Source organism: Lontra canadensis, unplaced genomic scaffold (assembly GCF_010015895.1).
Source record: "Lontra canadensis isolate GAN:19392208 unplaced genomic scaffold, GSC_riverotter_1.0 scaffold1, whole genome shotgun sequence".
Taxonomy (NCBI): domain Eukaryota; kingdom Metazoa; phylum Chordata; class Mammalia; order Carnivora; family Mustelidae; genus Lontra; species Lontra canadensis.
Window position 1 is genome coordinate 27,568,228 of NW_022630995.1, and position 25,018 is coordinate 27,593,245.

The 25,018-nt window shown below is 39.3% G+C and overlaps 1 protein-coding gene across 2 annotated transcripts in view; it reads left to right on the forward strand.

The window, feature by feature from the left end:
• TXK (TXK tyrosine kinase) overlaps window positions 1–25,018 on the forward strand; it is a 59,387-nt gene that overhangs the window by 30,689 nt on the left and 3,680 nt on the right. For both annotated transcript variants that reach the window (XM_032852232.1, XM_032852241.1), the window contains 7 exons: window positions 6,212–6,291; window positions 7,228–7,355; window positions 15,010–15,084; window positions 17,859–18,030; window positions 19,369–19,585; window positions 21,579–21,643; window positions 23,872–23,990. In XM_032852232.1, coding sequence (XP_032708123.1) covers window positions 6,212–6,291; window positions 7,228–7,355; window positions 15,010–15,084; window positions 17,859–18,030; window positions 19,369–19,585; window positions 21,579–21,643; window positions 23,872–23,990 — 856 coding nt within the window. The remainder of the gene's footprint in view (window positions 1–6,211; window positions 6,292–7,227; window positions 7,356–15,009; window positions 15,085–17,858; window positions 18,031–19,368; window positions 19,586–21,578; window positions 21,644–23,871; window positions 23,991–25,018) is intronic.

The following is a 25,018-nucleotide window of genomic DNA, read 5'->3' on the forward strand; positions in this document are numbered from 1 at the left end:
TGTGTGTGCTAGCTAGTTGGGCTTCCTTACATGACTGCTAATATTCTTTGCTCACTTTCTGATAGTTTGCTTTTGTAACTGATCAATATGTATTTTAATTTTATTTATTTATTTTTTTTAAGATGCATTTATTTATTTATTTGACAGAGATCACAAGAGGCAGAGAGGCAGGTAGAGAGAGAAAGGAAGGGAAGCAGGCTCCCTGCTGAGCAGAGAGCCCGATGCGGGGCTCGATCCCAGGACCCTGAGATCATGAGCTGAGCGGATGTAGAGGCTTAACCTAATGAGTCACCCAGGCGCGCCCCGATCAATATGTATTTTAAAAGTATATTCTGATTCTTTCGTCAGTTGTTTGTTACCACTATGTTCTTTTGATTTTTGGCCCTAAAATTTTTTTAATGCTCTTTTCTTATTTTAAATTTTAAAATAAGTTAGTGTCAAATTTCTCAATTTCTATGATCTCTCTCTTTTTTAGCATAATAAATTCTTCTCTCTCTTGATGTCTCAAAGGAGATTTATATTTTCTTTTAAATGGTTTAAAGATTTACTTTTAATATTTAGGTCCTAATATGTTCAAAGTGTATGTGTGTGTGTGTGTGTGTATGTATGTGTTATGTGGGTGGGTATTTTAAAAAATATACTTATTTTCCCTACATATCTTAAAATATTTGTGTAATTTGTATATTTTCTATTTTTTTGAAAGTACCTGGATTAAATCCTACTTGGTCACGAGGCATTTAAAACATATATATTGCTAGTTTGAGTTTCTTAATACTTACTTTATTTAGCATTTGTCCTGTTATGTTCACAAGAGGTCTGGTTTTTAATTTCCAACTCTCTTTGTTTAGTTTTAGTATTAAGGCTATACTAGCATCAAAAATGAGTTGGGACATGAGGTTTTGTCTCTTTTTACAATCTTTAAAATAGTTTATATTGAATAGAGGTTATTTGTTCCTTGAAGTTATATATATCTCTCATAAAATAATGTGGACATGCTGCTTTTTCAAACAGATATTTGACTATTGATTTAATTCCTTTTCTTCTTGAGATGTTTGAGAACTTACATTTGCATGGATAATTACTAACTTTATTTTCTAATTGATTGCATAAGTTTTTATAGGTGTATCTTATAATTTTATTTATTTCATATTTCAATAGTATATTTATACAGTTTAAAAATCAAAAGATTTTGAATTTCTTCTATCCTTGTCCCCAAGACACCAGTTCCGTTTCCCATCAACAAACTTCTATTACTGGTTAATTTTGTGTCCTTTCAGAAATATTTAATACATACACCAGTAGAAATATATTTTCTTATATTGTTATTCTTATGCAAATGGTAAATATTATATATATTCTTGTGTATATCACATTTTTCACTCAGCAGTATGTGTTGGGAAGGAAACTGTTCACGTCTGTGCACAGAAAGTGTCCTCATTCATTCTAGAGCTGCATAATATTTCTTACTCTGGACATACCACAATTCATTTAAGAAATTTAATGGAAGGGTGGAGAGCTGGACTCTTGGTTTCCAATTGGTTGTGATCTTGGGGTCCTAGGATTGTCTGCGTGGGACTCTACACTTGGCCGGGAGTCTGCCTCGGATTCTTTCTCCCTCCCCCTCTACCCCTCCCCATCCTTGTGCTCTCTCTCTAAAATAAATAAATAAAATCTTAAAAAAATTAATGGGAATTTAAGTGGTATATACTCTTTTGCTATTAAAATGGTGCTGCCATAGGTAACTTACCTATACATCCCTTCCCATTTATGGGAGTATATATGTGGAATAAATCCCCCAAGGTAGAAATTCTGGGTCGAAGGGAATGTACATTTCTACTTTTGGTAGGTATTAAAGTATACTCTATAGGAGTTGTACAATTTATGTGCTTCCTAAAAATGTAAGAGCGCCCATTTCTTCACAACCTTTCCAGCAAGTGTTTAATGAAATGTGTGGCACTTAGTAACCATCAGTGTGGGTTTCATTTATATCTCTCTTATCCCAGGAATGCTAAGCATTTCTGTGTATATGAAATTTTATATATTTGTATTTCTTTTTCTGTAAGCTGTCTGTTCATATCCTTTGCAAAATTTTCTGGGTTTTTTTTTTTTAATGATTTCCTCATAATCTGTAGGACCTATGTGGCTACATTATGGAAATTAGCTCTTTGTGATATGTGGCAATAATTTTTGCAGTTTTTTAACTGTTATATATATATATATATATATAGCCATAAATAGTGCTTGAATTTTATGTGTTTGAATTTATCAGACAAATTTTTGTAAAGCTTCAGGGTTTGTGTCAGGTTGGAATTATCTTACTCACTCTGAGCTTATAAAAAATCCCCATGTTTTTTATTACTTTAGGGGTTTTATTTTTACATCAACATGTTTGATTCATTTGTAATTATTCCTGATGTAGAGTGAGGTATGGATCTGATTTTATTGTTTTTCTGGATGGTTACCAAGTGTCTATCTTTTCTGTATTGATTTGAGCTGCCACTTTTATCATAAACACAGCTCCTGTGTTGGACTACATCTGGACTCACTACTTGGTTTCATTGATTAGCCTGTGTATTTAGGTGATGGCCTTATAATATTTCAAATACCGAGGCTCTCTTTGTGTGGCTAGTTTCCCTCATTCTTCTCTTCCAGAAATACTCTGGAGATATACTTTATACATATGAACTTGCCTAGTTTTAAAAAGCTTCCTGCTGGTGCATTAAATTTACAGAGTAATTTAGGGAAAATTGTTTGGGCATTACAAGTCAGTGGGGCTTGGGGGTCAATTTGTTCTGGGACCCGTATATTAATGATTCTTATAGAAAAAATTAAAATGAGGTCCCTACTTCAAGCAAAAATAAGTCTTGGATGGATTGAAAACCTAATTAGAAAAGCAAACATCTTTATATTCTTTAGGAGCATTTAACTGATTTATTTTTAAAGATTTATTTATTTATTTGAGAGACATTGAGAGAGAGAGAAATTGCATGTGCAGTGGGGTCAGGGAGGAGAAAAACTCCAAGCAGACTCCAGGCTGAGCACAGAGCCGAGCATGGGGCTTGATCTCAAGACTCTGAGATCATGACCTGTGCTGAAACCAAGAGTCGGTCACCCAACTGATTGTGCCACCCAGGTGCCCCTTTAGGAGCATTTTATTTACTTATTATTTTTTTAGAGATTTTATTTATTTATTTGACAGACAGAGATTACAAGTAGGCAGAGAGGCAGTCAGAGAGAGGAGGAAGCAGGCTCCCTGCTGAGCTGAGAGCCCGATGTGGGGCTCGATCCCAGAATCCCAGGGTTCTGGAATCACGACCTGAGCCGAAGGCAGAGGCTTTAACCCACTGAGCCACCCAGGCGCCCCTTTAGGAGCATTTTAAAGTTTTCTTCATATACCTCTTACACATTTATTTGTAATTTTTTTATTTATTATATATATTTATATTATATATATATATATATTTTTTTTAAACTTATGAAAGCTCTTGAGATCTGTGAATTAATTTTGTAACAGAAGACTTCGGTGAATTCAAAATTTTTTTGGTAGTAGTTTTTTAGTTGATTCTCCCGAGTTTCAAGTAGAACCTTATCAATAGCAAACAGTGATAATTTCAACTCCTTTTTACAATTTAATACAGTATTTCTTGTTTTTTTTTTTGTTTGTTTTTGTTTTTGTTTTTACCTCTCATTTAACCGCATTAGCTGCCATCTCAGAATATTAAATCCCAGTGCTGACAGTGGGCATTTCTTTTTCCTGATTTCAGTTGGAGTGATTCCCACAGAAAGCATAATGCTGGACTTGGAACGAATGTAAATATGGGCTATTGTGTTAAGGAAGTACATATATAATGATTTTACTGAGAATTTAAAGAAAACTGATTCTAGAAGTTGAAATTTGTCAAATGCCCTTTCAATATCTATGGTGATGTTCATGAGATTTTTCTCCTCAGAACTATTAATTATATTAATAAAATCCCTAATATTGATTACTTTTTCATTCTTGCATGTAATCCCTCTTGGTCATAGTATACTATTCTACTGTGCTACTGGATTCAGTTTGTTAATATTTAATTAGGATTTTTGAGTGGACATGAGTGAGACTTGTTAGTAGTTTTCCCTTTTGTACACAATTTTTACTGATACCCAGGCATCCCTCCATAGTGTTTTTAATGTTGTAGCTCTTTTAAAATCTTATCCAGGGGAACCTGGGTGGCTCAATGGGTTAGGCCTCTGCCTTCAGCTTGGGTCATGATCTCAGGGTCCTAGGATCGAGCCCCGCGTCAGGCTCTCTGCTCGGCGGTGAGCCTGCTTTCTCCTCTCTGCCTGCCTCTCTGCCTACTTGTGATCTCTCTCTCTCTCTCTGTCGAATGAATAAATAAAATCTTTAAAAATAAAATAAAATCTTATCCATTTTCCCATTCAGTAGGTCCATTAACATTTCCAGGTCTCCTGGAATGAATTTTGATAAATTTTATGTTGTGCTAGTTAATCACTCATTTCATTCAAGTTTTCAAATGTATTGTGTAGAGTCAAGATGATTCTTTCATTTTTTTCCTGGATCTTGGTGGCTTATTTTCTTAAAATATATTTTCCCTGTTATTTATTAATTAGATCAGTTAGCAAGTTACCTATTTCATTGTTTTTCCATCTATAACCAGATTTTGAATTTAATGCCTAGTTCTGTTATATTTTTGTTTTTATAATTGATTATTTTCTGCTTTTGTCTTCATTCATCTCATTCTTCTACTTGACTTGGTTCTTGTCCCAACGTGTTGAGGTAGATACATTTATTTTGTATTTCCTTTGTTTACTGTTGTAAGTAATACGACAACACTGTTTGAACTATTTGGCAGTTTCTGATATGTGACAGATCTTTATTATTTTCTAGATGTTTTCATTTTTACTTGAATTTCCTTGAGTTATATAAAAGAGAACTTAAAAATGTAATGCAGTAGTAGCTTTCTCCTTTGGGGCTTGTTATTAATTTCTACTTCTATCGTTTTGTGGTCATGCCTGTTGTTTGCACTCTCTCCACCTTGAAGAGGAGGTCACTACCTAGACAACTTGATTGAACACATGGTGTCTATGTGTTTGTGTATACGTACTCCCTGCGTATCTACTGCACATACAACTTGGTTTTTTACCTCTTCATCTTTTATATCTTCTGTCCTCTGTGGTGTGTAACACAATCCTTGGACACGGTAGGAATTCAATAAAAGCCAGACTTTTATTATTTTAAAAGGTTATGAGAGATTTTTTTTTTTTAGTTTTAAAGTTTGACCAGAAAATGAGGCTTGTTCCTTGGTCAGCATCTAGAAGGAAGGAAAGACTGTGCTCAATGTGTCGTGCTCACTTTGAGGGTCACATCTTGGTGTTGGCTTTGGGCAGTTCTCAGGCAAGTTGTTGGCACTTTGAAAGTGTAGACTTTCAAACGTTTGGCAAACTTCTGAGATATTTCCCTCTCCACAAGGGTAAACACAATCAGTAAAGGTGGAAATTTTTTTTTTTACACTATCAAACAAACAACACAAACCAAACAGTCCAACATTCAATGTCATTTGAAAACCATTTACAGCTTTACTGGGGTTTCCCAGAGGATGTCAGTGGGACTCCAGTTCATAATCGAACATCAAACTTGTAATATTCTTCTCTCCTGCTGCTTCTCTTCTTGCCTCTCCCATTCTCTGGAGGCAACTAAAATCACTCCTCTGCTCTTCTCTCCAGATGTCCCCAAAGCTTATTCTCTCTCCATCCCTGTCATGGATTCTGCTCATTTTTCCTCCTCCCTGCTTTTCCAGATGTATTTCTCACTGCTTCCCTCGCTCTATCTGCCGCATTGTTTCTTTTCTTCCATAATACAACTGCTGATCTGTCTTACTGTGCTTCCTGTCCATCAGCGATGGGTGTCTATTACCCTGATCAATATAACAGAAAAAACGAAATGGGGTACAAGGTTGTCAAATGCAGAATTTTTCTTAGAAAAATCCAGAACAAGGTTTTAAAAATACTCATACATTATAAATTTGTGTCCCAATTAAATATTTTTGTAGGTAGGACTTCTAAACATATAAGGGAGATAAGATTGCATATACTTGTGAAAATATTCTCTTCCATTTGTAGGAAGTCAGTAGGGTTTGGTTTTTATTCCTGAGGTGGAGGTTTGTTTTTCTTCCTAAGAAGGACTAAATTTGTACAATGAATTGTTTTGCAGTCAAAAGAAGGTGCATTTATCGTCAGAGATTCAAGACATTTGGGATCCTACACGATTTCTGTGTTTATAAAAGCTAGAAGGTAAGCAACTGTGATTTTGATCACTTTAGAGGTAAAAATACTTGGGACAGTCTTATGGAGACACTTGTCACATGGAGAAAGAGATATCACAGAACAGGAGACTGTTGGTCTGGAAGTTAGTACAACTGACTGGTATGAGTTGTATTCCTAACAAGCTCTGTGTGTGACATTGATAAGTTAATGGGACTTGTCCCACCTCCTTTCCTCAACCACGAGGAAGTTGGCTTGGTGGTAGCAGGTAGAGGCGGTGCTTTCCTCGTATCCCTTGGTTTACCTTGGGGTTTACCCATAGAGTGTTCTGCACTGAGAAAGCTTCTTGTGCCTTCCTACTGGAGGGTGTTCTCTGGCTGTGGGAACTCATGGTCCCCAAGCGTAGACTGGTGGTGTCTGAGAATTAGCATCCTAGGAGCAACCCTCCATTAAGGGGGAATGGAAGATTAGCCTTTCAGCTCCTTTGGATTTTTGTGGGACAATTCTCAGATGTGTTCCACAGTCTCTCGGGGCTGCCCAGAGTCCCCATAGCTCATAGCAAACCCGTTCATCAACATACTCTCGGTTTTCCTCCTTTCTTTGTTTCATATCTCCTTACGTCCCTCACAGTAAAATTATTCACTCACTGAACTGACACTGATATTCAACAAATACTTATAAGTGTCCCTAATGGGCTCTTCTGTTTTGGACACTGGAGTTGTGCGCTCACCAACTTTGGCTGGAGTTATGTTCGAATCTAAGGACCCAGTAAGATGGCTCAGGAATTTAGCCAGTGGTGACAAGGTACTAGTTGACTAACTAGTCAACGTACTAGTTGACTAACTGCAGCGTGTAGTGTCCCTAGGATAAACGTTTCAGATGTGGAGTACTGTTGCTTCACGAAATTTGACTTAGTTTCAAAGTGGTCTTTTGCTTGTTTACTAATTCACATTCTATTGACTGTAGGAATATGGAGGCTACCATCAAACATTACCAGATTAAAAAGAATGACTCAGGACAGTGGTACGTGGCTGAAAGACACCTCTTTCAATCAATCCCTGACTTAATCTGGTATCACCAGCACAATGCGGCAGGTAAGTCAGGAGCTTCAGGCTGGGAGAGTCAGGGAGCCTGGCCCCCCAGGCAGGCAATGCATCTTTGGTCTCAGACACTTTAACAGGAACAAATACCCCTGCAGAGATCGCTAAGTGCTTGAAATACAACCTGTGTTCTGAATAATTCTCCTCATTGATGCTTTTTTGTTTTTCTAGTGAGGGGCCAAGAGGTAGGTTGATTTTTTTTACATTTCTGCCAGGTTAGAAAAATGATAGCTGGCAGAAAAGCAAAAGGCAATGTAATCCCAATGCATTTGTTCTGGAAATTTCCATAGGGCTGAGTGTAATGGAATTTCAAGTGCCCTCGATAATCATGCTTCCTTCTCTCTTTGCCCCCATAAATTCACTCTCTACTTCAATCATACAGAAAATAGCCCTTACACATCTCATTCTCCGTTCCTTCCTGTTTTGGAGATTGCAAAAAGTTGTATAGGACACAGCTTTTCACAGTTAGAATTTGACTTAAATAAAGCAGAGGCATCATTTAACCCCCTTCCCCAGGTGTTGTTTGCAGCAGTTGTTAATTTTGCAAATTTATCCATGGAAAGATAACGGATTCCAGAAAGTTCCACCACAATTATAATCACAGCTCTGGCCTTCAGTCCTCCCCCAACCTGTCCCGGACCACTTTGAACACATAGGGGGAATCTTCTTACCTCAACATTATAGAATTTGGAACCCACTGTAACTTTTCATATTATTTTGACTTGTTGCCATAAAGTACTTTTTAAGATTTCTCTCAAGAGAAGTTGTGTTGACAAAAAAAAAAAAAAAAAAATCCTTTTGGAAAACGGGCCACTTTTCCATTACACTAGTTCTAAATATCAAGAGTAAATCCAAGGAAGTTTTTATCCATTTTTGGGATGAGTCCACATGGATATTCCAGACGGTCTCTGGGAGTTTGGTTAGACGGAAGTAGCAGCGAGTCTGAGTGGGACCAGGGAGGACGTATTCGTGTGTAGAGATAGAAACCCTTAGAATCAGGAGATCAGTTCTGAGTTTTTTCTTCACAGTCCTCTTTTCCTTCCCTTCAAAGAAAAAGTTTGAGAAACAGAGTGCTTATGCTGGTGTGGTTAAAAAAATACTAAGATCAGGATGTGCTGACATGAAGAGATGTTAGTGATAAGTTGTTTAGTAAAGAGAAAAAAGTGCAAAGCAGTATATGAGAATAGAGTCCCACTTTTGTAAACAAAAATACACACGTGTGCATAGAAAAATTCTGTTAAAGTTTAGTTAATAATTTTTAAACTGAAAAGATTATAATGGACTACAGATTTAATGTTTACCTCTGGGAAATGACATGGGGGGCGGTAAGGGAAGCTTTTATTTTCTGCCTTATGAGATTGCTTTAGGGTTTCATATTTTTGTTACAACGTACATGAATTATTCTTATAATGCGTAAAAGATCACTTTTTAAAAAAGATTTATTTATTTATTTACTTGACAGAGAGAGTGATCACAAGTAGGAAGAGAGGCAGGCAGAGAGAGAGAGGGGGAAGCAGGCTCCTCGGTGAGCAGAGAGCCCGATGCGGGGCTGGATCCCAGGACCCTGAGATCATGACCTGAGCTGAAGGCAGAGACTTTAACCCACTGAGCCATGCAGGCTCCCCAAAGATCACTTTTAAAAAGAAGAAAACTGGATCGGGGTGCCTGGGTGGCTTGGTTCTTTAAGCGTCTGCCTTCGGCTCAAGTCATGATCCTAGGGTCCTGGGATCTGATGTGGGGCTCCCTGCTTCCGTTCCCTCTGCCACTCTCCTGCTTTTGCTCTCTCTCTGTCAAATAAATAAATAAAATCTTTAAAAAAAAAGAAAAAAATGATTTAAATGAAACAACAGAAAAAGAAAAACTTCCAAGTATAGTCATATTTATTAGGGAGAAAAGAAAGTACAGAAGATATAAGAAAATAAGAAAGAAGGATGATAAGGGGAAGGGAATGGGATCCAGAAATAGCGATGTTTATTGAAGACTTACTTTGGGCCCGACCCTATTCTGAGCACTTTTATGTATATTTATTTATTTAATCTTCGGAATGATCCTGTGAAGTAGGTGCTGTTGGTAGCTCCATCTTACAGATGAAGAAACTGAGGCATGGGTGGTACTCACGATTACACAGTTAGTAAGCGTTTGTGCTGAGATTTGAATTCAAAGAATCCTTGAGACCATGAGAACCATTGAACCCACTGGCTCCAGAGTCTGCTCTCAATGACTGCGGTAGCTTCCAGAAAGACACAGATCATATCACTGGAGGGTACTTTGGAGGGTCCAGTTTCAGAGGAGGCTGTGAATCAGAGACCATGACTATCTTGCCTTTCTGTCTTCTGGTCAATTTAGTCATGACAATCCATCTCTTTCCCAGAAGTAAGGACAGTGCCAAGAGAGTGACTTCTTTCCATCAGAGAGATAGACTATCATTAAACCACTGGTAGTAAATCACAGAGTAAAATGTTTAGCAAATAAGAACTTTGAAAATTAGAAGAAAGTGTTAGGGTCTTAAAGAAATTCCTCGTTATGTTTTTTATTGGGATCAGGTGTTGTAGAGTCCCAACTCGATGAGGGCTCTAACCTCACCTAGGTCTTCACTGTTAAGTATCCTCTCCTGTTCTCTCTTCAAACTTTTACCATTCTTCTCAAGGCCCCTTTTCCAGTATTATCCATTGCCCTATCAACAAACCCCTAGCTGTCCACTTCATTAAGAAAACTGAAGCCGCCTGTCATGAATTTCCTCAGTCTTGTCCTCTGGTTGCCAAGCTGTCATCCTCGTCTCACTCCCTCCAGTGGTAGCAAGGCTGAGTCTATGCTCCTGTTCCCTCCTCTCCTCTCCTGCTGGGACCACCAACCATCCACTCTTCCTTTCTTTCCTGTATCTCATCCATTTCTTCTTACTTTTTCCCTTAACCCTGTAAACATCCTTAAGAAAAGCCAAAAAACAAAGCCCTCCCTTGGTCCTTTCTTCTTTTAGATATTGGTCTTCAAAATCACAATTTTAGAAGACTGTGTCCACATCCATTGTGTCCATTTGGTCATTTTCCACTTACTTTTCAAATGCCTGCAGTCTGGCTCTGCCTCCGTTGCCTCCATTGCCCAACATCTTACCAGTGACCCCATATTGACCTATAGGGTGATGCTTTTTGTTCTTATATTTTTCAAGTCCTCTGTCACCCCTTGAAACTCCCTGCTTTCCAGACGTTTTGACACTGTCTTTTCTCATTCTCGAACTCAGTTCATTCCTTAAAGTTCTTCCCAGTGGGTCTTACTTCTACTCTTCCCTTAAACATTGGTATTCTGCAGGGATCTGTCCCCGATCACTCGTCTCCTCACCCTAGACTTTTCTCTTTGCAGAATTCTTCTGCCTGATAGTCCCAGGCACTTGCAATCCTACGGGCCCTGAATCAATGATGGTATGGAACTCTTCATCTTAACTACTGCTTTCGCTCCAAACCTACTCTTCCTGTTGTCTATTTCAGATAATAGTGTCATCATCCTGCCAGTTACAGGGGCTGGAAACAGGAGTCACAAGAGATGATCTCATTATCCTTAATGGATAACTTCTTTCCTCCTCCCCTTCCCCTCTGTCTCCTCTCCCTCCCCTCCCTTCCCCCATCCTTCCCCTCCCTCTTTCCCTTCCTCTGCCTCCTCCTTCTCCTCCTCCTCCTCCTTCTTCTCTTCAGTTATTAGAAAACTTTCTTTTATTGAAGTGTATTTACCACACAATAGTATATTCAGGTATATAACATAGTGATTCAACATTTATATACATTACAAAGTGATCACCACAATAAATCTAGCTACCATCTGTCACCATACAAAGTTATCACATATTATTAACTATATTCCCTATGCTATACATTGTATCCCCTACAAAAAATTATCTTTCAATCCCCTTTCCCTATTTTGCCCATCCTACCACCCCCTAACTCTCACTTTAGCAACCACCAGATTGTTCTATTCCTATGAGTATGTTTCTGTTTTGTTTTGTTTTCTTGCTTTTTTTTTTTTTAGATGTCACATAGAAGTGAATTCATACAGTATTTGTCTTTTTCTCTCTGATGTTTTCACTTAGTCTAATATCTTCTAGGTCCATCCATGTTGTTGTAAGTGACAAGATTTTATTCTTTCTTATGGCTGAAGGCTATTTCATTATTCCAGCCATACATTCTTTATCTGTTCATCTCTCTGTCTGTCATCTCTGGTGACACTTGGGTTGCTTCTGTATTTTTTCCGTTTAAATAATGCTGCAGTGAACATAAGGGTGCATATGTCTTTTCAAATTAGTGCTTTTTATTTCTTTGGAGAAATACCCATAAGTGGAATTGCTGGATGGTATGGCAGCTTTATTTTATTTTATTTTTAAAATATTTTATTTATTTATTTGACAGACAGAGATCACAAGTAGGCAGAGAGATGGGCAGAGAGTGAGGAGAAAGCAGGCTCCCTGCTGAGCAGAGAGCCCAATGCGATGTGGGGCTCCATCCCAGGACCCCGGGATCATGACCTGTGCCGAAGGCAGAGGCTTTAACCCACTGAGTCACCCAGGTGCCTGGCAGTTTTATTTTTAGTTTTTTTAGGCACCTCCACACTGTTTTCCATGGTGGCCACACTGTTTTTCATTCCCACCAACAGTGCGTGAGGATTCTCGTTGCTTTGCATCTCTTTACTTCGCCAACACTTGTTGTTTCTTGTCTGATTGGTACTAGCCATTCCGACAGGTGCGAGGTGATACCTCATTGTATATTTGATTTGCATCTCCCTGATGATGAATGATGCTGAGTAGCTTTTCATGTATCTAATGACCATCTGTATGTCTTTTGGGGGAAATATCTACTTGGGTCCTCTGTCCATCTTTTACATTGGATTGTTTGGTCTTTTTTTTTTTTTGATACTGAGTTGTTTGAATTCTTTATATATTTTGGATATTACTTCTTTTCAGTCATAATATTTGCAAATACCTTCTGCCATTCAAGCAGGTTGCCATTTTGTTTTGTTGATGGTTTCCTTCACTGTGCAAAAGCTTTTTAGTTTGATGTAGTCCCATTTGTCTATTTTTGCTTTTGTTGACTTTGCCTAAGGAGACAGATGAAAAAAATATTGCTTAGACTGATGCCCAAGAGCTTATTACCTAGGTTTTCTTCCGGGCGTTTGATCTTTTCTGGTCTTTAATCCATTTTGAGTGTGTGTGTGTGTGTGTGTGTGTGTGTGTGTATAGTATAAAAAACTGGTCTGCTTTCATTCTTTTGCGTATAATTGTCCAGTTTTCCCAGCACTATTTATTAAAGAGACTTTCGATGGGTGTCTTTTCACCATTGTATGTGTTTGTCTTCTTTGTCAAAGATTAACTGACCATATAAGCTTGGGTTTATTTCTGGACTCCCTATTCCATTGATCTGTGTGTCTGTTTTTGTGCCGGTAACATACTGTTTCAATTCTTATAGCTTTGTAGTATAGTTTGAAATCAGGGAGTGTGATACTTCCAGCTTTGCTTTTCTCTCTCAAGACTGCTTTGGTTATTCAGGGCCTTTTGTGAGTCCATACAAATTTTAGTACTATTTGTTCTAGACCTTTCGCTTAATTATCAGGTGCAATGAATTTCATATCCAAAGTATGTCTCATATAGCTTCCTGCCTCTCTTTGTCTCCCAGCGCTGCTCTAATCGTTGCTCACTTGGACAACCGTAATGGCCTCTTAACTGGTCTTGCCTTCAATGTTGACTTCATCTCAATCCATCCTCTATGCTGACATCAGAATGAGCTACCAAAAATGTAAATCTGACCATGCTTCTCCCTTATTTGGGAACTCTCCATGGCTCCTTCTCACTTGCTGGATGATGTAATGTTCCCTAACATGGCTTACAAGACCCATCATAACCAGAATATTACCGGCCTCTCAAGTGTGATTTCTTGCCTCTTCTATCTCTCACCTTTTGCTCAAGTAGCACATCCTGCTTCATCTCTATGTATCATCTCATGCTGTTACCTCTGCCTGGAGTGTTTCTCACAGATTCTCTTCATGGGTTAACTCCATTTGTCGTATTCATCTCAGGGATCATTTCCTTCCAGAAGAGTTCTTTGAATCCAAAAATGTGTGAGGTGCCGTATCCTGGAGTGTCCTGTGTTTCCTCAGCCCAGGACCTTCTCCTTTTATGTTAGAATTGCCTTTCTCTGCCTGTCTTCCCTCACTGAGATGGAGCCCCTGAGTACCGAGTCCTAACCTTATTCATCTCCTGTCTTCCAGAATCTTTGAGATCTACCTAGAAGACTGTCTTGCACACAGTAGGCACTTAATGATCCTTTGTTTCTTTCTCTTCTTATACTGGCCACGTTTGTTTCTGTCTTCCATCCTTTGCCCATGCTGTTCCATCTGCCTGGAAAGCTCTTCTTCCTGATCTTTGTAAGACGACTCCTTGACAATGATCATCAGCATAGCTGTCATCTCGTCAGAAAGGCCTTCCCTGAGTACCCACTCGACAGAAGCTGTATTGTGTCTACTCTGCTTACCCCTATCATTGTCTGCTTTTTCTTATGTGTGTGTGTATTTGTTTATATTTTCTTCTCCTACTAAAATATAAGCTCCACAGGAACAGGGACCATCACTGGCTTATTCACTGCCTCACTGCTCTGTCCCACTGTTTAGATGGTGCTTGGCACAAAGCAGGCTCCAAATAAACATTAGTCGAAGAAATAAATAATAAATGTTTGTTGAACTAAATTGATATTGATGAAACAGAATACTACAGGTTGACCCAATCAAAAGAAGTCTCATTTACTCTACCATGCTCTTAAAAAAAAAAAAAAAAAGGAAAAAACAAAAAAACAACCCAACTACTCTCAAAAAGTGGGGTCAGGAGATGGGTACACTTAAACACTGTTGGTGGTTGAATGAATTAGTACAAGTTTTCTATATGTGCTTTGATCAAGAAGTCACATTTTAAGGTATTTATTCTAAGGCGATAATTTGAGAGGAACCTAAAAATTTATGTTCAAAAACATACAGCATTGGGGGCCTGGGTGGCTCAGTGGGTTAAGCCTCTGCCTTAACCCAGGTCATGATCTCAGGGTCCTGGGATCAAGTCCCACATCAGGCTCTCTGCTCAGCAGGGAGCCTGCTTCCCCCCCCCCACCCCAGGCCTGCCTCTCTGCCTACTTGTGATCTCTGTCAAATAAATAAATTAAATCTTAAAAAAACAAAACAAAACCATACAACATATTTTATAATAGTGGTATCTTAGAAATAACTGAACTCTAATTTATAGTCACTAACATATATCAATGACATATTGAGTGTAAAAAAGTTTCTAGGAAAACATGTACTTTTCTGTGAAACATATCAGGTGTATATATGTTTTCAAACACATATATAGAGATCTTTGCCAAGGTGTTCACATGAATGATGACAATGCATGTCTGGCTGCTAAGATTTTGTGAGATCTTTACTTCGTATTTAAATTTTCTTGGATTTTAAAATGTGTTTCCAATGAGGAAATATTATTTTATGAAAAATGGGGAAAATAAGTGAATAGACTAATGGAGAACACTTTTCCACCTAACTTATTTGGAGACCAACATCATCATCTAGTACACTGGTTTTTTTCTTTTATGTTAGTAAGTGGCTTGAAATGACGATTTCTGTCTCTCCCCAGGTCTCATGACCCGTCTCCGCTACCCAGTCGGACTGATGGGCAGCTGTTTGCCAACCACAGCTGGTTTTAGCTATGGTAACGTATGCGCGTGTACCCAAGGGCGACATCAAGTCCAGCAAAGAATCGACCCCAAGTTCCCTCTATGTTCTTAAATTCTTAGCTTTTCTGAGATGTCCAGATAGGTTTCCTCTCAAAGTTTAAATCCCCCTTCTGAGATACTTAAAATACATGCATCTCACGAGAGCAATTTAAACTTTGGAAGGAAATGTTTCAGTTTTGCTTCAAATTTCATTATACAGTAGCAGGAGCGCTTTCGATAGATTACAATCCTTTTTATTTGGCGGTTTGAGCTGCTGCTGACTGGATACAAGGATGACCGGGAAGTGACCGCTGTCCAAGAGAGAACAGCTACAAAGAGCCACCCAGAGGGTCCCCTTCACCTTTTAAAAATACAACCTGTAGAGGGCGCCTGGGTGGCTCAGTGGGTTAAGCCTCTGCCTTCGGCTCAGGTCATGGTCTCGGGGGTTCTCGGATCTAGTCCCGCATCCGTCTCTCTGCTGGGCAGGGAGCCCGCTTCCCCTCTCTCTCTGCCTGCCTCTCTGCCTACTTGTGATCTCTCTCTGTATATCAAATGAAGAAATAAAAATCTTAAAAAAAAATACAACCTGTAGAAAGTTTAATTTGAACTATTATTTGCAACTCTGTAAGAATAAAGAAGAGCCAAAGAATTCTATTCTGTAATTTGGTGACACTTTATTCCCTTAAGTTTCTCTCATTAGTGAGAAACAGAAAATACCTAGATAAATGATGACATCATTATATAGTGTAACAGATAAGCAGGACTCAGGCTCTCTATTTTAATTGCGATGGGAGAATGATTCAGGGTATTATGGGTCCTGGGTTATTCCTCTGCCCTTAATACTATATATATAATAAAAGTTCTGTCATTAGCCATTTATTTAGGTAGAGCATGGTCCTGTTTAATTTTTAAAAAATAAACTTCTCAATTTTTTAACACTTAGAACAGTGCACAACTCATAACTCTATAGCTCAATTAGTTTTGCCTGGTTTTGACTATTTAATATGAGTGGAATGAGACACCGTGCATTTGTGTCTGGTTTCTTCCTCTTCCCCGGTGGTGTTGGGTGTGGCTGGCTCATCTCCGCTGGGGTGTTGTGTGACGTTCACGACTATACCACAGCTGATTTACCAGACCTTCCGTAAATGGTCATTTGGGTTGAAACCAATTTTTATCTCATAAATAACATCATTATGGACATTCTTGCATGTCTTTGGATGAGGTTCAGGATACGTTTAAGCTCCAACAATGTTGGCTGTACACTTAGGAGTAGAATTCTTGGGTCATAGAGTTTGTGCGTGCTCAGATTTTGTTCGTTTTCCAAAACGCTTATACCAAATTACACTTCAATCAATAGCATATGGGCTTTCCAGCTGTTCCACACTTTTCCCCTTGCCAATATTTAGTATTCTTGTGGATTCTTGTCTTTAGTTTTCACGTTAGCCAATCTGGTGTATGTACTAGTGTTATCTCGTTATGGTCTAAATTTGCATTTTCCTGATAACTAATTATTTTGATCAACTTTTAATAGGCTTAGTGGCCATTTGGGTATCCTCTTTTGTGAAAGATACTCCATTCAAGTTTTCTAACCTTTAAAAATATAGTTATCTGCCTTTTTCTAATTGATTTTTTCATATTCTGAATAGGAATTCTTTACAGGTGACATGTTTTAGAAATATCTTCTCCCAATCTGTGGCTTACATTTTCCCTCTCTTAATGGGGTATATTTGATGAACAGGATTTTTATGAAGTGTAATTTGTCAATATTTTCCTTCATGGTTATATTCTGTTGAATAAATTTATGTCAGTATTAAAGTCATAAATATATTCACCCATGTTATTTTTAAAACATACCCTACTATTGGGAGGTAGGCCTTTACAATTTTTTTAAAGGCATTATTCGAAAGTTCCACCAGATGGCGGTGTTACTATGTAAAAAGAGACACTAAAAAGGAAATTTGCTCTTTCAACTGTTTTCAAGAGGGTTATTTTAAAGAGTTCTTTTTGCCTCATTTGGCTTCTATGGAAGTGAAATATATCATAACACAAATTTCACTTCAAACATATACTTAGATACATGTGAGTTAGAATTGTAGCATTGGACGTATTTATTAGGTGAATTTGTTAGGCTTTTCCCTAGGAGAAGACGTGAAGACAAGAAAGCCCTTTAGGGGTGGGAGTGGACAAAGGAGCAACAGAAGAAGTGGTATAGGGGGAAGGTGGGGGAAAACAAATGTCCTGTGCCTCACAAGTTTACTCAGCAGGACAAAAACAAATGGGGACATACATATTCTTGGGGCCTAATTTTGATAGGTTTGGTTCAGAAAGGCAAAGCTTTGCCTTTCATCGTTTCCAAGCAAGTCAAGTTCGTATCTTTTTTTTTTTTTTAAAGATTTTATTTATTTATTTGAAAGAGAGAGAGATCACAAGTAGGCAGAGAGGCAGGCAGAGAGAGAGGGGAAAGCAGGCGCCCCGCTGAGCAGAGATTCCCTATGTGGGGCTCCATCCCAGGACTCCGGGATCATGACCTGAGCTGAAGGCAGAGGCTCAACCCCCAGAAGCCCCTCAAGTTCTTATCTTTAAACTTGAATTCTGGAATTACAGATGGAAACGACCATGACAGCATTAAAAATGGTTGCCCTTCTGCTCCCCTCATTCATAAAAATTTTAACTTCTTTGTAAAGGAATAGAGTAGGTCTAGATAATTCCTGAATCTCTTCTAGCTCTAAAATTTTTCCCTACTCATAACACGGATGTTTTCTTTTTCTAGAAAAATGGGAGATCGATCCTGCTGAGCTGGCTTTTGTAAAGGAGATTGGAAGTGGTCAGTTCGGGGTGGTCCATTTAGGTGAATGGCGAGCGCACATCCGAGTGGCTATCAAGGCCATCAGTGAAGGCTCCATGTCGGAAGAGGACTTCATCGAGGAGGCTAAAGTGATGATGTGAGTATGAGCCATGCCAGATAAGCAGCATGCGGCATTCCGGTGTCATGGAAAGAACATGGGTTTTGGAGCAATCATACTTTGATTTATGTCACAACTCGACTCGAGCTAGTGTGGCGTCCCTTAACTGAAAAATACACTTTATAAAGGAGAAAGATAAATCAGACAAAATATACATATACAAGATATCTATCTACAGGTTAAAATCATGTGGAGATTTTCTGAACGCCTCTTTTCCACTACCTGGTAGTGGTCTTGCATGCTAATCATATGGTAATATGTCAACTCATCACTCATATACATTATTTTAGGGTAAATAATTTCCCTGAGTCATTGACTTTATTTTGCCTCTATGAATGAAAATAGGTAACATTTCAAGTTGCTTTTGACTAACAGAGAAGTTGGTTTATTATGCATCTTCTAAAATTACAGACATTAACTTGAATATTGTTTTCCATGATGCCTACTTGGCTTAACAAAGCCTTTAGGGACTGAATGCTCTACTCCAGAAGAAACAATAAACTTCTGAAGTTTAGATCACTGAAAAGTTCTGTTTGTATTTTAATAAGCAACATTCAAGGACACATGTGTATGTGCGTGTGTTTGTATGTGCGTGTATGCGTTTGCTAAATACAGGCCAGGGTTTCAAGTTGGCAAGTGTTTTTGGTCTCCAACTTTATCTAAAATTTCGTTTTCAATGTCTTTACTTTTTAAAAAAAAAATTTAAGGATTTTATTTATTTATTCATGAGAGACAGAGAGAGGGGGAAGCAGAGGCAGAGGGAGAATCAGGATCCCCAATGCAGGGCTCAATCCCAGACCCCAGGATCATGACCTGAACCAAGCCAGACCCCTCACTGGCTGAGCCACCCAGGAGCCCTAATTTTTTAGAATTTAATTTTCTTTCTTTCTTTTTTCAATGCATCAATCACGGTTTCCTCCCTTCAATCTGTCTCGAATTTTCATCTGAGCAGCTGCGGGCAGGAAAGGTGAAACTCAAGGAACAGGAGCTCTGTTAAGACCCAGGCAAGGAGAAGTGGCCATGAGGAAGCCAAAGGCTTGCTTGCAGGAAGAAAAGCAGAAAAAAACAGAATATGGAGCACGTAATATTCTGTACCTGCAGGGACTTGGGGAGTGCTGCTTGAACTCTTCACCCCACTTACGCAGCACGTACAGTGGAAAGGAAACTGTTCTACTTTCTCTGTGGTTGAGTTCATTTTTCTCGTATCTTGATGTTGAAGATTACATACGTAGAGCTGGTAAATATCAGCAGTTGAGTCTCCGCGCTTTAAAGGGCAAAAATGAGTCTGCTAACTGGTGTGTGCTTTTTCTTCAACAGGAAATTATCTCATCCCAGGCTGGTCCAGCTCTATGGAGTGTGCATACAGCAGAAGCCGCTGTACATAGTGACGGAGTTTATGGAGAACGGCTGCCTGCTGAAATACGTCAGGGACAGAAGGGGAGCGCTTACCAAGGAGATGCTGCTGAGTATGTGCCAGGATGTCTGCGAAGGGATGGAGTATCTGGAAAGGAACTGCTTCCTCCACAGGGACTTAGTAAGTCGGACATAAATCGGCCGATTATTCTCTGCATGACATTGAGAAGAATATGACTATTGAGGACTTGCACTATTTGTTTTAAAGACTTTATTTCCATTTGTCAGGGAGAGAGAGAGAGAGAGAGAGAGAGAGCACGCACAAGCAGAGGAGGAGAGGCAGAGGGAGAGGGAGAAGCAGGCTCCCCGCTGAGCAGGGAGCCCAAGGCGGGGCTCGATCCTAGGACCCTGGGATCATGACCTGAACCAAAGGCAGACGCTTAACCAATGGAGCCACGCAGGCATCCCAGCGACTTTCACTCTTTTGAATAAAATACTTTTGGTTTAGTTTCTAAATGCTTTCCTATTCATGTAATTCTCTGGGAAATGGAGCTTTATTTTTAATGGCCCCTTGATACTGTGGCTGAGGGAGGCGCTGTTCTAAATATGCTTTCAAATATAATTAACTACTGCGCTTATCAACTAGCCAAAACTAATTTACTTTTCTTTCCTCTCACCTTCCCTCTCTTTTTCCATTACTTCCAGTTTTCTTCCTTTCAACCAATAATCAAATACATATTGAGGGCCCGTGTTGGCCAAGTGCTCTGTGGGGCATATGGCAGTGCAGATCAGGCTCTAGGGGCTGCCCCCCTGCCCCCCCCCAGGTGGGGGTGGTTTGCTTGTAACAGTATCACAGCAGCATTGCTAACATCACTGAGGAGGACTAGAAATGTGAAATCCTTCTGTGCTGGAATGCTCTGAACATTACAGCCTAATAAAAAAATATTAAAGCTTGTTTTGCCCCCAGTGCCCTGTTGAGTTCAAGGGGCAGCCGACATTCAGAACCGCTGCTCCGGAGGTGGATGGTCTGGGTCGAAATTTGGCCTTTGTTTCTTACTAGCTGTGTGATGTTGGGCAATCTAGTCAGCTAGGACCCGGTGTGAATTGCACCTTCCTCCTGTGGGCTTGTTGGGAGGATTACATGAACTACTACATGTGAGCACTTACAGTCACTCCTGGCATTATAGAGGAACTCAACAATGCTATTCCATAGCGATAGCCTTTCCATACCCATTGGGACCACCACTCTGTATCCCTCAAGGCACGTTTCCCAGGCTCCAGCACGTAGTAGCTATTACACAAATTTTTGAAGGGATGAATACGGCATTAATTCCCCTGAGCTTAGTTTTCTAGTCTCTGCGGCTCAGTCTATCTTGACCTGATTGGATTAGAGTGTAGAGATTAGAATTCAAAACTTCATTGGGTGATGGTCCTGGTCATTCTCTTTGCTCCAAGTGGCTTTTCTCAGATTTCCCCCATCCTTGGTTTCTTCCTCCATTGCCTTCTTTTGTGTTCTATTTTATCCATCTTTATGCCGTTTAAAATCTGCCAGCGAAGCCTGAGTCTTTTCCCCGTCAAGGGCTTAGCTTGTGGCTTCGCTTGGAGATTGTTGCTAGTATTTGTCAAAATCTTCCAGACTGGCTCCTTCTGGCTTACCATTTTAAGTTTTAAGTGTTTTTGTTTTTAGACTAACTGAAGTTCATATCAGCTTAGAAGAGAAAAAAATCTATCAAACTGTTGAATTACATGACGCTCAAAAACCAATTCAATGATTTTCTTTGATGAAACTCTGAAAATGGATTATTTTGGCCTCAAATACGTGGTCTCTGCATTATTTAAAAACACATGCTCTTTTCAATGCTGGGGTTCATCGTTTAACGTCTCTTGATATAGTCTTCCTATTTATCAAAGATACTTGTTGAGAGGGATTAAAAACTTTTAAAGGAAAAATATTAAAATTGCTTTTTACTTTTTGTTATTTCTTCGAAGAATCCTTAAAATCCATCGTGAGGGCAGATATACTGAGTCATACGTAGTATCACAGGTATTACCCGGAAAACATGGCTGCTCATAGAGAAGTCACGTGGGGCCCCAAATACAGTAAGGAAAAGGCAAGTAGAAGCTCTTTAAAGAAAGACGATATTCAAATGTGGATTCTTTTCTTTTTTCCATAGGCAGCAAGGAATTGTCTGGTCAGTGCTGCAAGTATAGTAAAAATATCAGACTTCGGAATGACGAGGTACAATATATACAAATATTTTTTGTTTACTCATAAGAGGGAATCTTACATCTATCTACTAACAAACCAAAGATGTCAAGAGCATTGCTTTTTTTTCCTGGGGAAAATCTTGATATGGTTGCTTGGCCAGTTGCCCTGCTTTGAATTTTAGGACATAACCCAATGTTAGCTATGAGGTAAATGGTGCTTTGAACTATTCTTCGGATCTTCTTTTCAGTTACGCAGGCATAACTTAAAAATTTTCAAAATGTCTCAAACTACTCGTCAGATGCATGAAGTTGAGGAAAAAAGCTTCTGTGATATATGTGTATTTCTGAAAGATAAAAGGATACATTTGTTTAGCTCTGACTTTTCCATGCCATTGTCATGCACGTCTATGATCAAGTGTAGTGGTTGACTTTAAGACTACGACTCAAGTGCAGAAAATCTAACCTCATTTTCTGAAACACAATGCCATTGACATTTTGAGCGCCCCTTCCCTCAGGTTGCCAAAAGTTCAATGCCTGTGAATTCAGGATATCTCTCTGACTCACTTCAGGGTCAAATTCAAATTCTGTATGTCTTCTTCTCTGAATGACTTCTTCTCTGTATGACCTCATGGGCCTATGTAGTGGAGAGGGCATGTCTGGTCCTTGTTGTTAGCCACTGACAACTGGTACCCTTGCAACAAACATCCTCCTGTTTTGTCCTTGGCTGGACATCTGCGTAGGTGGCTGCTGACTCATCCCCAATCTCTACTGCAAGATGTTGTCATTCTGGCATTCTCCATGATTAGAAACCCCCTGGAGCTTTCCAAGGTCCTATTTGCTTAGACACATCCACAGCTATTGGCTTTCGGGAATCTTTTTGCTTTTCTTGGGGCTTGACCTGGGGAAGAGGCACAGGCTCTGTTTTGCTCTTGAATCCCAGCAACCTACTGTGGGGACTTCTTTCCCTGCCATGTAAGGGGGGCAGTGCTTGTAGAGTGTAGGGGACAGGACCCTGCCTCAGTCACCCACTACTGTCTAATACTCCTCCCCTTGCCCCTTGTTCTCTCCCACCTCCCAGCTCCAGAGGTTCAATGCTAGAGAGGATGGATGGTGGGTGGGGGAGATATCACCCTTATTTATGAGTCTTTCTCCCCAATATTTTATTAACAGCTCAGTCCTCCTCCTGCTGTGGAAAGCTGAGACTTTTGAAACTCAAAAGCTATGAAAAATGGCTCTTTCTCTTTTGTTTACTATTAGTCACTCTTTCCCTTAGTAGGATGACTTCTGGTGCAATAAAGCAGTTAAAGGTGGGGTGTGGTAGGATACGTGGGAAAAAAAAAAAGAGAGTGTGAGGAAGCGCTAATTAATTCAAAGCTACCATACTGCACACTCCAGGGGCTACAAGTTAGTCATCATTCTTCTTTCCAGATTTTCCTCCCCAGATTCCCTTACTTGGATGTTTCTGCCTACAAGTCTCAAAAGAGAGAGAGTTTAATATTTTTGTAGTTTTTAGAAGGGGGTGATAGTTACTACTGATTTCATATAGGGCCATTTTAATGCATTGGACATTTTTCACATCAAATGTATTATGTTCAGTATGCTTATTCCCCCTTTTTTCTGCCTCACAAAACACATATGCATGAAGAAAAAAGTTAGACATCCAACTTTGAACTTATTTGCCATATATACATATTCTTTTAATTTCCTTTTCATAACCCCAGTTGTTAGAGCACTTAGCATGTTCCTCTGCAGAATTAAGAATTTGTCATAATTAAAATAATCAGTGGGTTCCCTATTTCAATCCATTTTGGATTGAAGAATTGTTCTGGTTTTCTGAGACCCAAATAAACCCAACTGAGGCTTGGTTTGGGGAGGAATCACTATATAGGATACTTTCCCATTTTGGTAACAAGAAGAGAAACTTTTAGAGATAAAAATATTTCTCTTTTAAAGATTATTTATTTATTTGAGGGAGGGAGAGAGAGAGAGAGAGATTGAGTGGGTAGGGGGAGGGGGAGGGGGAGAGGGAGATAGAATCCTCAAGCAGGCTCCCTGCTGAGCAGGGAGCCCGACAGGGGGCTTAATCCCAGGACCCTGAGATCATGACCTGAAGCAAAATCAAGAATCGACCGCTTAACCTATTAAACCACCCAGGAACCCCTGGTTTCTTTTTTAGAACTTAAAGTAGACTAATGGGGTTTGAATTAAGTAGAACTTGGAGATGATTAGCACAATGTGCTTTGAATCTAATGACCTTAGGTACGTTTTGGATGATGAATATATCAGTTCTTCCGGAGCCAAGTTCCCCATCAAGTGGTCCCCTCCTGAAGTTTTCCATTTCAACAAGTACAGCAGCAAATCTGATGTCTGGTCATTTGGTGAGTAAATTTGATATTTATTTGATGGAGATTGATTTAATAAAATGCCAATCTTTTTTAAATTTTTATTTCTTTGCATGATGTGGCGTTCTAGAAAGGTCTTCTTGTAACTATGCTTCTGTCTTAAGTGTTCTAAGCACATCCAGGCTGTCTTTGCAACTGGTACCATTCACCTTCTTATATAAGTCTTCCATGAGGACCTTATCCTTTCCCAATGAGCATTTGCAGGAAAACTGTAACAGAGAGTCTACTGATCTAGAAAACAAATGCAGCCATCTTTTTTAACACCACAGAGACTTGCCAGGAAAACAGATCTAAGGTGTCACTGAATTTCGAGTGTAATTAATCAACTTCATTTCTAACTGCTAAGCAACACCACCGCATTTACTTCATTACCTTCTGATTTTGTGGAATTTAGATGTTGACCTCCTTGGGAACTGTCAGTTGGAATTTATATTGTGTAACGTTCTTCATCGAGAAAGAGATGTTGTAGACCCCTGTCAAGTGGAGTCTGCTCTTTGAGTTGATTTTCAAAAAGTGGCAGTCAGTTTGCAATAAGCTATCTATTCTATTTTGCCCAGACCTCGCTGGATAGCTTCTTGGGTTTGGAGACACCTCTGCACCTTCAGAAGTGTGTGAATTTTATTGTCCACATAAGGTTAAACTTGTATCATTGATCTCATTATCTCTCCACTGACTTTTGGTAGTTTCAGCAGGTGACATTTTACGTTCTACGGGAGAGCAGTCAAGTTGTGAGATGAACAATCAGCAGCATAGTGTTGGTTCATGTGGTTACAGAGCGATTAGAATTTCTGAGTTTTACCTGACCACTTGTCTCTATCACCCACGGGACAGCGAACTGCTTGAGCCCATGGACTGGTTTCTGGAGTCTTCTGGCTCTGGCATCTGCTTGGTCTTTAATCAATACATAATACATTTTCTTAGAATAAGTGAATAATTAAATGAAGTTTAAATGGGAACCTTGAGGGAGTTTCACTAATCAACCAGTCAACGATTATAGAACATAA